Here is a 19,153-nt window from a genome sequence, read left to right on the forward strand (position 1 = left end):
TTTGAGTAATTTTATTTGACTTTCCATGAAAGAAGTATAGCGTACTTTTCTATATTGTATTAGTAATTTTATTTGACTTTCCATGTCGAAAGAAGTATAGCGTACTTTTCTATATTGTATTAGTAATTTTATTTGACTTTCCATGTCGAAAGAAGTATAGCGTACTTTTCTATATTGTATTAGTAATTTTATTTGACTTTCCATGTCGAAAGAAGTATCGCTACTTTTCTGTATTGTATTAGTAATTTTATTTGACTTTCCATGTCGAAAGAAGTATAGCTACTTTTCTGTATTGTATTAGTAATTTTATTTGACTTTCCATGTCGAAAGAAGTATAGCGTACTTTTCTATATTGTATTAGTAATTTTATTTGACTTTCCATGTCGAAAGAAGTATCGCTACTTTTCTGTATTGTATTAGTAATTTTATTTGACTTTCCATGTCGAAAGAAGTATAGCTACTTTTCTATATTGTATTAGTAATTTTATTTGACTTTCCATGTCGAAAGAAGTATAGCTACTTTTCTGTATTGTATTAGTAATTTTATTTGACTTTCCATGTTGAAAGAAGTATAGCTACTTTTCTATATTGTATTAGTAATTTTATTTGACTTTCCATGTCGAAAGAAGTATCGCTACTTTTCTGTATTGTATTAGTAATTTTATTTGACTTTCCATGTCGAAAGAAGTATAGCTACTTTTCTGTATTGTATTAGTAATTTTATTTGACTTTCCATGTCGAAAGAAGTATAGCTACTTTTCTGTATTGTATTAGTAATTTTATTTGACTTTCCATGTCGAAAGAAGTATAGCTACTTTTCTGTATTGTATTAGTAATTTTATTTGACTTTCCATGTTGAAAGAAGTATAGCTACTTTTCTGTATTGTATTAGTAATTTTATTTGACTTTCCATGTCGAAAGAAGTATAGCTACTTTTCTGTATTGTATTAGTAATTTTATTTGACTTTCCATGAAAGAAGTATAGCTACTTTTCTATATTGTATTAGTAATTTTATTTGACTTTCCATGTCGAAAGAAGTATAGCTACTTTTCTGTATTGTATTAGTAATTTTATTTGACTTTCCATGTCGAAAGAAGTATAGCGTACTTTTCTATATTGTATTAGTAATTTTATTTGACTTTCCATGTCGAAAGAAGTATAGCGTACTTTTCTATATTGTATTAGTAATTTTATTTGACTTTCCATGTCGAAAGAAGTATAGCTACTTTTCTGTATTGTATTAGTAATTTTATTTGACTTTCCATGTCGAAAGAAGTATCGCTACTTTTCTGTATTGTATTAGTAATTTTATTTGACTTTCCATGTCGAAAGAAGTATAGCTACTTTTCTATATTGTATTAGTAATTTTATTTGACTTTCCATGTCGAAAGAAGTATAGCTACTTTTCTGTATTGTATTAGTAATTTTATTTGACTTTCCATGTCGAAAGAAGTATAGCGTACTTTTCTATATTGTATTAGTAATTTTATTTGACTTTCCATGTCGAAAGAAGTATAGCTACTTTTCTATATTGTATTAGTAATTTTATTTGACTTTCCATGTCGAAAGAAGTATAGCTACTTTTCTGTATTGTATTAGTAATTTTATTTGACTTTCCATGTCGAAAGAAGTATAGCGTACTTTTCTATATTGTATTAGTAATTTTATTTGACTTTCCATGTCGAAAGAAGTATAGCTACTTTTCTATATTGTATTAGTAATTTTATTTGACTTTCCATGTCGAAAGAAGTATCGCTACTTTTCTGTATTGTATTAGTAATTTTATTTGACTTTCCATGTCGAAAGAAGTATAGCTACTTTTCTATATTGTATTAGTAATTTTATTTGACTTTCCATGTCGAAAGAAGTATAGCTACTTTTCTGTATTGTATTAGTAATTTTATTTGACTTTCCATGTTGAAAGAAGTATAGCTACTTTTCTATATTGTATTAGTAATTTTATTTGACTTTCCATGTCGAAAGAAGTATAGCTACTTTTCTGTATTGTATTAGTAATTTTATTTGACTTTCCATGTCGAAAGAAGTATAGCTACTTTTCTGTATTGTATTAGTAATTTTATTTGACTTTCCATGTCGAAAGAAGTATAGCTACTTTTCTGTATTGTATTAGTAATTTTATTTGACTTTCCATGTCGAAAGAAGTATAGCTACTTTTCTGTATTGTATTAGTAATTTTATTTGACTTTCCATGTCGAAAGAAGTATAGCTACTTTTCTGTATTGTATTAGTAATTTTATTTGACTTTCCATGTCGAAAGAAGTATCGCTACTTTTCTGTATTGTATTAGTAATTTTATTTGACTTTCCATGTCGAAAGAAGTATAGCTACTTTTCTGTATTGTATTAGTAATTTTATTTGACTTTCCATGAAAGAAGTATAGCTACTTTTCTATATTGTATTAGTAATTTTATTTGACTTTCCATGTCGAAAGAAGTATAGCTACTTTTCTGTATTGTATTAGTAATTTTATTTGACTTTCCATGTCGAAAGAAGTATAGCTACTTTTCTGTATTGTATTAGTAATTTTATTTGACTTTCCATGAAAGAAGTATAGCTACTTTTCTATATTGTATTAGTAATTTTATTTGACTTTCCATGTCGAAAGAAGTATCGCTACTTTTCTGTATTGTATTAGTAATTTTATTTGACTTTCCATGTCGAAAGAAGTATAGCTACTTTTCTGTATTGTATTAGTAATTTTATTTGACTTTCCATGAAAGAAGTATAGCTACTTTTCTATATTGTATTAGTAATTTTATTTGACTTTCCATGTCGAAAGAAGTATAGCTACTTTTCTGTATTGTATTAGTAATTTTATTTGACTTTCCATGTCGAAAGAAGTATAGCTACTTTTCTGTATTGTATTAGTAATTTTATTTGACTTTCCATGAAAGAAGTATAGCTACTTTTCTATATTGTATTAGTAATTTTATTTGACTTTCCATGTCGAAAGAAGTATAGCTACTTTTCTGTATTGTATTAGTAATTTTATTTGACTTTCCATGTCGAAAGAAGTATAGCTACTTTTCTGTATTGTATTAGTAATTTTATTTGACTTTCCATGTCGAAAGAAGTATAGCTACTTTTCTGTATTGTATTAACTTTATAGTTAAAGTCTGCGAAATTTGTTTGTACTTTGTAAAATATTAATACATAAAATTATAATTAAACTATATATTATATACTAAATTTATATTTTATTTTTTTTATATTTTATATCTGTACTTAGCTAAGACATTTTTATCAAAGCTTTAGATAACTTATTACAGTATTCGATAATGTCTAATATAGAAGACAAAAGGTTCTTATTTATTTATATTGTATATATGTTGATCATAAAGTTTCATCTAATCTAAAATCGAATCTATATCAAATCCATATCGATTCGATGCAGATTCGATTTGAGATTAACTGAAACTTTGATAAATTATCACAGCTTTGATAATTAATGTTACTTAACTAAAGTATAGATTTCTAAAATATTTCCTTTACAAATATATCGACGAATATTGGAAGATTAAAGAAGCAATTTTTTCAACATCGAAAAATGTTTGACATTGTGGACACGATCGAATCAAAATTGATATTCAAATCGATGTGATTTTGACAAATGGTTTCGACGTCAATTTGATATCGATTCGAAATTGATTTCTCACTGGGAACCTCAACCATTTCGATTGCCGCAAATAAATCAAGAAGGGTCATTTTCGCGTGGCTGTGACATCGGAATATGGACTTACAGCAGTTATGGCGGCTTGGGCGGCTCTCAATTCCATTCGACATCGTTACGATTCCACGAAATAACGCGCTTTACTACTCGTTCAGTATTAATTCTACACTCCCGATATGCGTTCGTGCTCGCGATTTCTATTAACGACCGAAATATATGATAAAATCTGAGTCCGCGGCTGACGGGACGACCGACCGGCGAGAGATTCGGCGCGAAAGTGACTCACTGCGCATGTACGCCGCGCTTCGAATTCGCAGCCAATCAGAGCATAATTACGAATAATAATTAAAAAATAACTATATCCCATACAGCACCGATTAATACAGAAAGCTTTCAGGAAGGTTTTAAAATCATTTCAAGATTTCACATTTCATATGCAACATTTCTGAAAGGATTCCGCAATATGTCATATGAAATGTTGCAACAGAAATGTTTCTAAAACCTACCACATGCAATAAATTTGAAAAAATGTGAATATTGTAAAAAGTAAAATTATATATATATACCTAGACCAAGTATTCGATCTTTAGTGAAGCTAACCAGTTGACAAAAAATGCATTATCTTCACGTATCCTTTTTTTCTTTCAAATATAAGTGTTGGTTGAGCAGAGAATTATATATCTATATAATTCTTTCCTTTTAATCAACTATTTGGAGGAAGAAAAAGGAAAATATATAATATAAGAATGGCTCTTTGTCAATGTGCCAACAATTCACGCTTTTTAAAGGGAAACTTGGTGAATACTTGGTTTAGCTATGTATGTGTATATCTATATACATCTTATATATATTATGTATTTTTTTCATTAAGCATATTTCAGAAATCATATTTATTATATTAATTAGATTGCAAATATTAAATAAAAATAATAAATACATTTTATATATAATTTTTATTATAACTTTTTAGTATTTGCAATCTTCTGAATACTCGTATAATAAATTTAAATATAATTTCTGAAGTATTTTCAATTGATTTTAATAAGAGCTTTGTAATTTGTGTGCAACATCATAGGAAAGTTTCAAAATTATTTCAATTAACCTTTAGTAATATATCAAAAAGATTTCAGCTATTTTAATAACCTTTCGGCAATATTTCAGAAAGGTTGCAGATTGATCTATACCTTTCAGCAACCTTTCTATAAGGTTTTGAATGCAAGCGTCGCGGACATTTTGCTATTCCGAAGTTGTCTCATAACTGTTGCAGAAACATTTTGCAATGTTTATGAGATGCTTTCATCTGTCAGATGAAATACTTCTGAAATGTTTTCGTGCTGTATGGGATGTTTTAATTACACCTTAAAACCGTTATTTAATGTTCCCTTGTTGCTCGTTGTTCGCACCGTTATCATTTTATATATGTTTTTATTATAAGAGAAAGAAAATATCTCTAGTATCGCAATTTTAATTTAAACAGAAATCACATTTCCAAAATTTCAATGCGCGAACGACAATTGACGTTCCCTCAAGAAGTCGGCAAGTTTCATGAAACTACCCTAGTAGCACAATACATTGGCAATTCATTGGTTATATATTGGTTATATTGGGCAATATTGGTTATATCTTGGCCATTATTGGCCAATGCAATGATAATATTGGTTACTGACAAAATGCAGGTACATTGCCAATATTGTTGTTCCCACGCTGACACCAATATTGGTTACGAAATAAACATAAATGTGCTGCCAATATTGATACACCCATGAATATACCAATATTGGTGATAAAGTAAATGTAACTGTAATACCAATATTGCACATCCACGATGACACCAATATTGGTGGCAAAATAAACACAAATGTGCTGCCAATATTGATACACCCATAAAACCAATATTGATTACTAAAGTAAACATATAAATGTATTATCAATATAGCACGCTCATTTATGTTTGAATAATTTTATATTTAATATAGTTTTATATTTTGATTGAAAAAGCATAGTATATAATGCAATATCTGTTCTACAATTGAATTAAATTACAATACTAAAGTTTAGTGTAATCGATTTAAATCCATGATTTACAAAAATTGTTGCTTCAAGAAGAAACTAATCCCAGGCAGCACATGTTAGTCTAATATATGTTTCTTAGACGTATCTAATGTCTAAGAAACATAAAATACCATTTAAGAAACGGTAAATAGAAACCATTTTTAGACCTAAATTTTAAAAACGTATTTTTCACGTTTCCACAGAAACGAAAAATGTGTTTAATTAAATTTATTCGAAATTATATAATTAATATAGAAAAAAATAGTAATTTCTACTTAATTTGCGAGTATTAATTATTTTTACATCATACGTTTCAATGTACTCGATTATGGAACAAGAGACAAAAATCAACATAAGTGTGTGTGTGTGTGAGATTCCCGCCTCTGATTCACCAAGCAACCGATAGATGGCCAGGCCAGGCGTGACGTTCTCGCAAGAAACATTTGCGTTATCACCTTATAAATAACCATCCGGAAAACCGATCCAGTACTTTTTTTCTTCTTTTCTTTTGAAATCATTATTGCTTGAGGTGATATCTCGTTCCAAAAGAGTGAGATTCCACTACACGAAATTTAGAGAGTGTGCTGCCTGGGATGCAATGACCAATTATGCAATATTAGCTATGATGAGAAAGCATTCAATTTATAATATTAATCCAATGCTGGAATACAATCAATATCCAATATATATTATAACATTGCATAAATATTATAACGCAATATTGGTGGTCCAATGGTTTCACATTATTGGACCAATATTGCTGCTTCGACATTGGCTAAATAAGAGGAGGCGTCCACCTTACAATATGGGACCAATGTTGAAATTCAATTCACACCCAATATTGAATATTAGATTTATATTATTTCCCAATATTGCGCCAATGTACTGTGCTACTAGGGTAGTAGTAGTGATTTCTAATGTTAGCGATAAAAAGTATTATCATGTATTACACGATATCATCAAACATATAGGGTGTCCCGGGTTTTAACCGACAAACTGCGGGAGCATATTCTACTAGTGGAAATAAGAAAAACTTCTTATATCGAGTTTGCTTAGAAATGCTTTATTACAAAGTTATAAACCAATATTGAAAACAAATATGAGATAAGTAACAACGGATTTTTTCACAAAAATAAAAATTATCTACGCAATGATTTAGTGACGCATTTCAAAATGTTGTCCTTGCACATCGATACAAGCTAGACATCGACGTAGTACAGAATTTGTTACAGTACGACATTCCTGAAAATTTTGTTGCATCTCAGTAACTGAATTAGTAATTCGTTGCTTTAAATCTTCAAGCGAGATTACTTCTGTACTGTAAACTTTATTTTTTAAAGTTCCCCATAAATAAAAATCAAGAGGCGTTAAATCGGGCTATCTTGGAGGCCAGAAAACCGGTCCTCCTCGACCAATCCACCTATGAGCGTAATGTTCGTCTAACCAGTTTCTAACTTGTCTAGCGTAGTGCGATGGACAACCGTCTAACTGTATCCAGCTGTTTTGGCGAAACTGCAGTGGCACATTTTCCATCAAAATTGGTAAATCGTTTGATAGGAATCTTCGAAAAGATTCTCCGTTCAATCGGTCAGGTAAAAAGAACGGACCAATAAGCCGGTCATGAAGCATACCCATCCAAACATTACATCGAAATTCGTGTTGAAAGTTTCTTCGTCTGGTAGTATGTGGATTATTATGAGCCTATACATGGCTATTATGAGAATTGAATATGCCTCGTCTTGTAAAGGTCGCTTCATCTGTCCATAATATCATTGATGAGAAAAGATTGTCCCTTTCTACTGCATTCACATACCAGTTACAAAATTCGACTCGTTTCTGATAATCGATTGGAAGTCATTCTTGTACAGGTGTGTAATGATATGCGAATCTGTCATCAGCACGCAATGTTCTCCAAATAGTGTTTCGTGATATCTGCAGTTGAGCTGAAGCACGTCGAACACTTTGTGTAGGAGTATTATCAAAAAGATTTCAGATTCTTTCCGAGCGTCGTCGGTCTTAGAGCTGAACGAACATCATCATGTTCATTCATAGGTCGAAATGAACCCAAATTACGTAATTGCAAATGGGTATTACTAAACACAGAACTATCTGGTACTCTCCTGTTAGGAAATCTACGTTGATACTCTCGTACGGCAGCTCGTGCATTTCCGTCACAGAATCCGTACACGAAATGAATATCGGTGTATTCCTCATTTGAAAACACTCTTGGCATTCTGATAGTAATTGCTAGTTCACACGACGATTGAAATCTAACGGCTACTGTTGCGAAAGTAACAATCGTACTGAATCGTTTCAACATAGTGAACATGAATACATGTGAATACACATAACATAAACATCTTCGACCTTGCAAATTCTACACTATGTTCCGTTGTTACTTATCTCATATTTCTTTTCAATATTGGTTCATAACTTTGTAATAAAGCATTTCTAAGCAAACTCGATATAAGAATTTTTTCTTATTTCCACTAGTAGTAATTCGTTGCTTTAAATCTTCAAGCGAGATTACTTCTGTACTGTAAACTTTATTTTTTAAAGTTGCCCATAAATAAAAATCAAGAGGCGTTAAATCGGGCTATCTTGGAGGCCAGAAAACCGGTCCTCCTCGACCAATCCACCTATGAGCACAATGTTCGTCTAACCAGTTTCTAACTTGTCTAGCATAGTGCGATGGACAACCGTCTAACTGTATCCAGCTGTTTTGGCGAAACTGCAGTGGCACATTTTCCATCAAAATTGGTAAATCGTTTGATAGGAATCTTCGAAAAGATTCTCCGTTCAATCGGTCAGGTAAAAAGAACGGACCAATAAGCCGGTCATGAAGCATACCCATCCAAACATTACATCGAAATTCGTGTTGAAAGTTTCTTCGTCTGGTAGTATGTGGATTATTATGAGCCTATACATGGCTATTATGAGAATTGAATATGCCTCGTCTTGTAAAGGTCGCTTCATCTGTCCATAATATCATTGATGAGAAAAGATTGTCCCTTTCTACTGCATTCACATACCAGTTACAAAATTCGACTCGTTTCTGATAATCGATTGGAAGTCATTCTTGTACAGGTGTGTAATGATATGCGAATCTGTCATCAGCACGCAATGTTCTCCAAATAGTGTTTCGTGATATCTGCAGTTGAGCTGAAGCACGTCGAACACTTTGTGTAGGAGTATTATCAAAAAGATTTCAGATTCTTTCCGAGCGTCGTCGGTCTTAGAGCTGAACGAACATCACCATGTTCATTCATAGGTCGAAATGAACCCAAATTACGTAATTGCAAATGGGTATTACTAAACACAGAACTATCTGGTACTCTCCTGTTAGGAAATCTACGTTGATACTCTCGTACGGTAGCTCGTGCATTTCCGTCACAGAATCCGTACACGAAATGAATATCGGTGTATTCCTCATTTGAAAACACTCTTGGTATTCTGATAGTAATTGCTAGTTCACACGACGATTGAAATCTAACGGCTACTGTTGCGAAAGTAACAATCGTACTGAATCGTTTCGACATAGTGAACATGAATACATGTGAACATCTTCGACCTTGCAAATTCTACACTATGTTCCGTTGTTACTTATCTCATATTTCTTTTCAATATTGGTTCATAACTTTGTAATGAAGCATTTCTAAGCGAACTCGATATAAGAATTTTTTCTTATTTCCACTAGTAGTAATTCGTTGCTTTAAATCTTCAAGCGAGATTACTTCTGTACTGTAAACTTTATTTTTTAAAGTTGCCCATAAATAAAAATCAAGAGGCGTTAAATCGGGCTCTCTTGGAGGCCAGAAAACCGGTCCTCCTCGACCAATCCACCTATGAGCACAATGTTCGTCTAACCAGTTTCTAACTTGTCTAGCGTAGTGCGATGGACAACCGTCTAACTGTATCCAGCTGTTTTGGCGAAACTGCAGTGGCACATTTTCCATCAAAATTGGTAAATCGTTTGATAGGAATCTTCGAAAAGATTCTCCGTTCAATCGGTCAGGTAAAAAGAACGGACCAATAAGCCGGTCATGAAGCATACCCATCCAAACATTACATCGAAATTCGTGTTGAAAGTTTCTTCGTCTGGTAGTATGTGGATTATTATGAGCCCATACATGGCTATTATGAGAATTGAATATGCCTCGTCTTGTAAAGGTCGCTTCATCTGTCCATAATATCATTGATGAGAAAAGATTGTCCCTTTCTACTGCATTCACATACCAGTTACAAAATTCGACTCGTTTCTGATAATCGATTGGAACTCATTCTTGTACAGGTGTGTAATGATATGCGAATCTGTCATCAGCACGCAATGTTCTCCAAATAGTGTTTCGTGATATCTGCAGTTGAGCCGAAGCACGTCGAACACTTTGTGTAGGAGTATTATCAAAAAGATTTCAGATTCTTTCCGAGCGTCGTCGGTCTTAGAGCTGAACGAACATCATCATGTTCATTCATAGGTCGAAATGAACCCAAATTACGTAATTGCAAATGGGTATTACTAAACACAGAACTATCTGGTACTCTCCTGTTAGGAAATCTACGTTGATACTCTCGTACGGCAGCTCGTGCATTTCCGTCACAGAATCCGTACACGAAATGAATATCGGTGTATTCCTCATTTGAAAACACTCTTGGCATTCTGATAGTAATTGCTAGTTCACACGACGATTGAAATCTAACGGCTACTGTTGCGAAAGTAACAATCATACTGAATCGTTTCAACATAGTGAACATGAATACATGTGAACATCTTCGACCTTGCAAATTCTACACTATGTTCCGTTGTTACTTATCTCATATTTCTTTTCAATATTGGTTCATAACTTTGTAATGAAGCATTTCTAAGCGAACTCGATATAAGAATTTTTTCTTATTTCCACTAGTAGAATATGCTCCCGCAGTTTGTCGGTTAAAACCCGGGACACCCTGTATATTTACATAATTTACATAATCTTTTCGATCGCCATGTGTAGTCGTACGTATGTACATACGTACTCATAGGTTGCCGTACCGTGCGCATGAACCGGAATCCAGCTGAAGTGAGCGATCAGCGAAAGCGCGTTCGCAGCCTACTTCACAGCTAGTCGACGGTACGGCATCATGGCGTTCGGTTAGGACTGCGCCCGCTCGTACGCATCTACCGATTGACGGAAAATTCCCCGTGATGATACACGATCACGCGTCGTGAATTAACATTGCGGATCCGATCGGGCAACCGGACGGTGATCTTTCATCGCACGACGACGTTCGGACGCGAATGACACGATGGTGAAGTTAACCGAGGAGATGGTCGTGGCTCGCACACGGGTGTCCGACTTCTCCGCCGTGACGAAACTCAATTGCTGGTGAGCATTTGCATTTATCGTCGACGCCGAGTCGCCTCGAGTCGGTAAAACATCCGTCGCGAATGAATTCGCGGCGACCCGAGCGATTAACGCGTTCGCCCGGCTCGCGTCACGCTGGACCGTGCGAACGGAATCGTGCGGCAAGGTTACCGAATTTTTCCCTACGCTGCTGTGGGAAAAAGGAGTCACGACCAGCCAGGCGTGACTAACTATCATTCCCGAGACACTGACACGTGAAAGAATACGTGGAAAAGTATTTGGCGATCCTAGGCGGACGTAGAGTCCGGTTTTGCTCCTTTAAATGTGCACGAAAGATGATAATTGCACGATGTGTAGTCGGACTAGAAACCCTTTTGTAAACACTTGTTGCAATGGAGCTTGATCTGCAACTGAATTTAAAAAAGAAGCGTTACTGTGTAAACTTTCGTGATATTTTGTCTTTCAAGTAAATAGAATTGCTTCTAAAAACAGTTTGAGCGTTTAGTTATCCTATTTATTTAGTGTTAGTCCCATGTAAAGTTGCAGCGGCATTTCTACCGAGTTTCATCGATACATTTTTCATGCAGGGGAACTGAATTAACGGATGTCAGCATTTTAAGGAAGATGAAGAATGTAGAAGTACTGTCATTGAGGTAAGACTAGACTCATTAAGTTCACAGTTAATTATTGAACAGAGAAAATTATAGCGACAGCTCGATAAAACGTATTCTGTACTGCAGTATCAATATATAGTTCCGAACTGGATTTAATCTCGAATTGAACGACGCAATTTCACTGCGCTATCGATTGATGAATAATCTATTATGTAAGAATGAAGTCATTCCGTTGATCGTATCATGATCTAAGATATTTTTCATCTTGTGAAAACACTAGAAGCTGCAACGTGCTCCTACTTTGGACATGATTGTGTTAAACTCATGGTCACAACCCACAACTTCAGAAGTTGTTCTGCCCACACATGCTTTGAATACATTGTGATTCGGCCGAGTAACATTGAAAACTACAAGCATATATGTATATATACGAGGATCCATACTTGACGTGCCTGAAATTCCAAAAAAGCTGAAAATCATTTTGTTTCATATCTTTCGTATAATAGCAAATTATTACTGGGTAATATAAATTTGGTCTTTTTTGTAAAATAGAGGAGAGAAAAATCAAAATGCGCATAATCTTCTCATTTTCTTGTACGTGTGAAAATGTAGCTTTGAAAAATATGCGTTGTGTAGAAAAGTTGTGCCTGTGCGTGTAATTTTCTATGTTAATAGACTCGATATAATACATCATCCCATTTTCATTTATTTTGTAAAATTTATTCTATTCATATTTCTATTGTTCTGAGTTAATTGCTATTATAGTATTACTCCATGATGAAGCATGTAGTTCTAATAAAAGGAATAGTATCTTTTTTACACAGTATTTAACAAAACGGAAAGCATGTGAACACGATAATATCATTTTCTCTTGTATCAATCCTTAATTGATTCATTTCGGAGCACTTATGTCATATCATGTGCATATAAAATCAGAAAAGTAAGAGTTAAGTTGCTCAAAATACTTTGCATTTTCTTACATCAAGTTGTACATATTATAAATTTAATAAACTATTGTATGTGATTTGTTACTAAACAATATTACTAATATTAGTAGTTCTCGTTACTTAAAATAGAACATTTGATTTATTTAACAAATAGAACTTTCTAAAACTAAGGAAAAATGAAAATAACAAATGCATTCATTTACTTTCAGCATAAATAACATTAATACCCTTGCCGATTTTCAATATTGTCACAAGCTCCAGGATTTATTCATAAGGCGTAATAATATCAAGGATTTAAATGAAGTTTGCTACCTTCAAGGATTACCCAATTTACGGAATTTGTGGCTGGGTGAAAATCCATGCGCAGAGAAAGAAGGGTGAATATTTAATAACGTCATAAATAATATATAGTGTTAAACGAACTGTGAGAATTTCACAACCTGCTGTTTCGACAGATATCGATTAGCTGTGCTTCGAGCTTTGCCAAATCTTCAGAAACTTGACGATAAGGTAGTAACACCTGAAGAAATACAAGCTGCAATGACAATAGGCCGGCCTTTAATACATCCCCTTGAGATGGACGCTTCTCCACAGTCGGATGCAGTAACTCCAGAGGTAAGAATATGCGTTAAACGTATATACCGTTATAATAATAAACAGTTGGATTGGCAAATGGTATATTTATATAAAATACTAAACTAGTATAACATATATGCATTTTTAATATTATATGCCCATATTATTTCATCAACTATTGCCCACACATTTCGTACGCTTTGATTAATATTACAAAATTATTAATTGGGTCTAACAGTTATTAAAATTTATATACGTATAGTGTAAATTATATATTAATTTAAAACATTTACATGTATATTAATTATGTATTTACCAGTCATTAAAGTGCTAAATAATATACGTTTATTATACTAAATTAGGATATTGCAATTGAATACATTGAAGAAACTGAAACGGAACGCCCTAGGAGATACAGTTCTTCTAGTGATCAGGTAAAATAATTGTTCAATATGCTTTTTTTTATCGATTTTGCTTTCATCAATCACTAAAATGGATCATTTGGTAACTCACAATGTTGCTTGCGGTGTAATCGTTAAAATTGAGGAACGCATATATATTCATGACCTTTTTCAGAGAAGTTTTGACGAAACCCAACACACACACGAAGAATATGACCCTGATAGAAGAAACGCAAATTACAGTGCATCATCGTCTCATCACTATTCACAAAATAATCAATATGCGTACGAGGTCAGTCACGTACATATTCATATTCATACGATAGGAGCGAAACTAAATATTTCGTTTGATAATTATTTTCAAAGTTAGATAATTCTATTCATCAATAATAGCAAAACGTATCTGTCGTAGTGGGAAATCTTTTAACTGTTATAATCCAGTTTTTAAATACTGTATCCATGTAATCTCATAGCAGAAGAAAGATGTAATTAACTCATTCATTTGTTATTTCTCACAATAATTAATTACGTCGAAAAAAAAACATTAATCGTCAAGCATAAAAAGATTAAACTCTGTCTTACCGCCTGGTTATATACTAACAGCTACAAAATGGACAATCAAAGAATCAGAGCAAAGACGACGCTATGCGTACCGAGTCGCGCAGCAACAATGAGACTACGGCCACTAACTCTCTTGAAATGTCCAAGGTACATTCACTGTAGTTGCACATTGTTGAGATAGTGATGATTGCTGTTAGTTTCCTCGACTAACTAATGCTCACGCACATGATGATCAGGATCGTTAAAATCTCGTCAACGTATCAGGCAATTTAAATAGAAAAACAAAAGTATTATCAATTAAATTGTTAAAAATAATTATTAAAAAGAAGAGCCGTCTTTCTCATGATTGGACTATCCAAGTCTAAAAGTAAGAAAATTCCGCTGCTACTAGGCTTGAATAGTCCAACTTTCTTAGACAAAACGTAAATTTTTAAGCATATCCTCATCATTAATGTTTTCTATTACGATAAACGAACTTGTAACATATATCAGCAGCCAATATTGTTTATTAACAATCACAGTTAGATAAAACTTCCCGTTTAACATGCTTCTCGGCTACGTATCAATCAATTTGACTCGGCTTAGAAGGTGTTTGGAGAATAATGATAAATAATGCTTTCTTTGCCTTGTTAACGCTATCGCCTAACATATTGCTTCTCCATGGTAACATTAAACAGAGGAGACGAATAATATAATGTCTAAGAATCTTAATTGATCAAATGAAATTTGAAACTTGCTTTAATTTTGTACTTAAATTTATAAGTACTCGAAAATAGTCTTTAAGATTTACCAACCTTGAATCTAAATATAATTATGTCATTCGTTGTCAACTGTTTCCAGGATAATTCCAGGATAAATATAGAAGAAAGCTTTCCTAATCTGTTTTCAGTAACACGCAATAAAAGTTTAACGGTTAAAATGCGAAGCAATCTTTCTCTGAGTACACTGAATTCTGAATAGCGTACGTATTTTGTGCACTTAGAAGAAATGGTATCTTTTTTTTAGGATTACGATGATCGGCCGGTAGTGCAGCGGCACAATGGAGATTACGATGAGAGGCGGGCTTATTCGGAATACGGCGGAAATGAGGTGTCTCAGCGTATGTATACGCCAACGTCGCAACGTGCACAGTATGCTGTCAATGAACCCGCGGACGACAGGCGTAATGACAGAAATAGTTACAATTACGACGAGAGAACAAGATTGGAGTATGAGGACTCGCCGCAACCTCAGACACTTCAAGCAAGGAGAATGCCTGTTCACAATGAGAAGCTGGAAAGGGTTAGTGTCTCGAAATCACGCTATTTTTAATGAATCGTAGCTTAGTCTTTCATTCTCACAGATTTAATTGTACTTACAATATTATTATAATGTAAAATATTATAGTTTTTTTTTTATTTAAGTGCCAGAATTAGCGCGAAAAAATTGCATGTTTGCAGGAAGACGCAAGCCAAGTGCCAAGTTTTTCATTCTCACAGATTTAATTGTACTTACAATATTATTATAATGTAAAATATTATAGTTTTTTTTTTATTTAAGTGCCAGAATTAGCGCGAAAAAATTGCATGGTTGCAGGAAGACGCAAGCCAAGTGCCAAGTTTTTCATTCTCACAGATTTAATTGTACTTACAATATTATTATAATGTAAAATATTATAGTTTTTTTTTTTATTTAAGTGCCAGAATTAGCGCGAAAAAATTGCATGTTTGCAGGAAGACGCAAGCCAAGTGCCAAGTTTTTCATTCTCACAGATTTAATTGTACTTACAATATTATTATAATATAAAATATTATAGTTTTTTTTAATTTAAGTGCCAGAATTAGCGCGAAAAAATTGCATGTTTGCAGGAAGACGCAAGCCAAGTGCCAAGTTTGTCATTCTCACAGATTTAATTGTACTTACAATATTATTATAATGTAAAATATTATAGTTTTTTTTTTATTTAAGTGCCAGAATTAGCGCGAAAAAATTGCATGGTTGCAGGAAGACGCAAGCCAAGTGCCAAGTTTTTCATTCTCACAGATTTAATTGTACTTACAATATTATTATAATATAAAATATTATAGTTTTTTTTTTATTTAAGTGCCAGAATTAGCGCGAAAAAATTGCATGTTTGCAGGAAGACGCAAGCCAAGTGCCAAGTTTTTCATTCTCACAGATTTAATTGTACTTACAATATTATTATAATGTAAAATATTATAGTTTTTTTTTTATTTAAGTGCCAGAATTAGCGCGAAAAAATTGCATGTTTGCAGGAAGACGCAAGCCAAGTGCCAAGTTTGTCATTCTCACAGATTTAATTGTACTTACAATATTATTATAATGTAAAATATTATAGTTTTTTTTTTATTTAAGTGCCAGAATTAGCGCGAAAAAATTGCATGGTTGCAGGAAGACGCAAGCCAAGTGCCAAGTTTTTCATTCTCACAGATTTAATTGTACTTACAATATTATTATAATGTAAAATATTATAGTTTTTTTTTTATTTAAGTGCCAGAATTAGCGCGAAAAAATTGCATGTTTGCAGGAAGACGCAAGCCAAGTGCCAAGTTTTTCATTCTCACAGATTTAATTGTACTTACAATATTATTATAATATAAAATATTATAGTTTTTTTTAATTTAAGTGCCAGAATTAGCGCGAAAAAATTGCATGTTTGCAGGAAGACGCAAGCCAAGTGCCAAGTTTTTCATTCTCACAGATTTAATTGTACTTACAATATTATTATAATATAAAATATTATAGTTTTTTTTTTATTTAAGTGCCAGAATTAGCGCGAAAAAATTGCATGTTTGCAGGAAGACGCAAGCCAAGTGCCAAGTTTTTCATTCTCACAGATTTAATTGTACTTACAATATTATTATAATGTAAAATATTATAGTTTTTTTTTTATTTAAGTGCCAGAATTAGCGCGAAAAAATTGCATGTTTGCAGGAAGACGCAAGCCAAGTGCCAAGTTTTTCATTCTCACAGATTTAATTGTACTTACAATATTATTATAATGTAAAATATTATAGTTTTTTTTTTATTTAAGTGCCAGAATTAGCGCGAAAAAATTGCATGTTTGCAGGAAGACGCAAGCCAAGTGCCAAGTTTTTCATTCTCACAGATTTAATTGTACTTACAATATTATTATAATGTAAAATATTATAGTTTTTTTTTTATTTAAGTGCCAGAATTAGCGCGAAAAAATTGCATGTTTGCAGGAAGACGCAAGCCAAGTGCCCGGTTGGGTAAGACACTCCGAGAAAGACAAGTACAGGACGCAATTCCATTATCACAGGCGACCAGTAACGAGGGTACGTTTTGTGCCAGCGCCTTAAAATATACACGATTGTCGAATCTTCTTCTTCGATATTCCTTAATTGTAACATTTCATATTTTTATATAATATTTTATATTTTCTCCTCCTTTAGAATTCAAATATATTGTCCGCTGTACTCTGTCTGGTGAAGGAGCTGGATTACCCGAGTCTGGAAGTAGTTGAAATGGCTGTGAGAAATCGAATGGACGAATTAGAGGAATGATGTTTCTGACACCGTCCCCAAAATCCACAGGGGACGGTCGCTTTATCCCACATCGGCAGCGTGTCTTCTGTTCCTAGCCCCGAATTCTCCGATTCGCTTGACTCCACGATAACTAACCAGTGCACTGACAACGATGGCAACTACAACAGCGACGAGCATCGTGTCCTCGAGCGTCAATTATCTGACGAAAATAACGACAAATGTCACGTTCGACGAAGCGAATGTGCCGAAAAAATTTGCTCAACACACCCGAAGACCGTATCGATCGATCCGAGCCCGAAATCGTTTGGCAACAATCAGTCTGTGCATAAAATTAGAGATACCACATTGGACAATTCACCGTCGAGGAATTACGAGGAGAGAAAGAGCAGCGACATAAGGCGCGTGGCGAGCAGCGACAGCATCCCGCGCGGTAACAATCTCATTCTGAGTCAGGGATGCAGAGTTCTCAGCCAAGACTACGTGAGAAGATCAAAAAGCGCGGATGTTAGGAATACGACTACACCACTTCGTTACATTCAGTCGGCAAAAGGGACGTGGACCTATAATTTGTAAGCTAGATTGACCATTTTATTTCTTTCTCTCTCTCTCTCTCGATTAGTCCTTCTGAAAGAATGACCGAAATCTCTGTAAATCATGTAATTACGATCGCGTGATAAAGGAAACTTAAGTTGTTACGTTAAGTAAATAGGTAACTACCTTGAGTAATACGAAGCTTAAGTTATTAATTTGCAATAAGATACTTTAAGATTGAAGATTAAATTATCATTTATATATTTCAAGAGAAAAATGTATAAATATATGTAATATTTGCAAATGAGATTGTGATATTCCTGCAAGAGAGGACTGAACGAATGAATTTAATTCTCTTTGTACATTACGCGAATTCGATGGAGCGTTAAGGTCGCCATTTCTGTTAACATGAATTATTAAAATCTCGAAAACTAATGGCATCTTTCAATTTTGAGATAATTGAAAAATTTGATATAATGATATCTTGTTGCTTCATCAAATCAATCAGACGTTTAAATAATTTTATTTATCAATTGTTAAGTTTTCCTGCAATCTTATTGCCTACGTAATTTGTCGCTTTGATAATTACATTTTAGAATCGAAGAAAAATTATTGGGCAATGTTCTTCAAATATTTATATATATATATATATATATATACAGGGTGTTTCCTCTAACTGTAGCACTTAGAATATCTCTGCTTCCTTTGATGATATGAAAAAAGTCAAAGGACGAAAATTGTTCGATTCAAAGAAAATTATTTTTTTTTAATGTGACCTTTCACAAGATATCAAGGTCATGAACATTTTTTTAAACATTTTTAAATATTCTAAGTGCTACAGTTAGAGGAAACACCCTGTATATATAGAAAATTTGTTAAATATGAATATATATGTCTATGCCTGAAACATAGAATGAAAAAAATATAT

At 33.3% G+C, this 19,153-nt stretch overlaps 1 protein-coding gene across 5 annotated transcripts; it reads left to right on the top strand.

The window, feature by feature from the left end:
* The first annotated feature begins 10,821 nt into the window (after positions 1-10,821).
* LOC105286208 (protein C21orf2 homolog) lies at positions 10,822-18,532 on the top strand. 5 transcript variants are annotated; one of them, XM_011350978.3, is made up of 10 exons: positions 10,823-11,107; positions 11,674-11,739; positions 12,857-13,024; positions 13,103-13,262; positions 13,586-13,657; positions 13,800-13,916; positions 14,228-14,332; positions 15,191-15,466; positions 17,392-17,484; positions 17,602-18,532. In XM_011350978.3, exons 1-10 carry the CDS (start codon positions 11,028-11,030, stop codon positions 17,710-17,712), a joined length of 1,248 nt encoding a protein of 415 aa, XP_011349280.1. In that variant the 5' UTR covers positions 10,823-11,027; the 3' UTR covers positions 17,713-18,532. The 5 variants fall into 5 exon arrangements, with proteins under 5 accessions (XP_026830569.1, XP_011349284.1, XP_011349280.1 ...); XM_026974768.1 differs by lacking the exon at positions 13,586-13,657 and having other exon boundaries at positions 10,822-11,107; XM_011350982.3 differs by lacking the exons at positions 17,392-17,484; positions 17,602-18,532 and adding an exon at positions 15,625-17,385 and having other exon boundaries at positions 10,822-11,107.
* The last annotated feature ends 621 nt before the right edge of the window (positions 18,533-19,153 follow it).

Source organism: Ooceraea biroi, chromosome 13 (genome assembly GCF_003672135.1).
Source record: "Ooceraea biroi isolate clonal line C1 chromosome 13, Obir_v5.4, whole genome shotgun sequence".
In the NCBI taxonomy this organism is placed as follows: domain Eukaryota; kingdom Metazoa; phylum Arthropoda; class Insecta; order Hymenoptera; family Formicidae; genus Ooceraea; species Ooceraea biroi.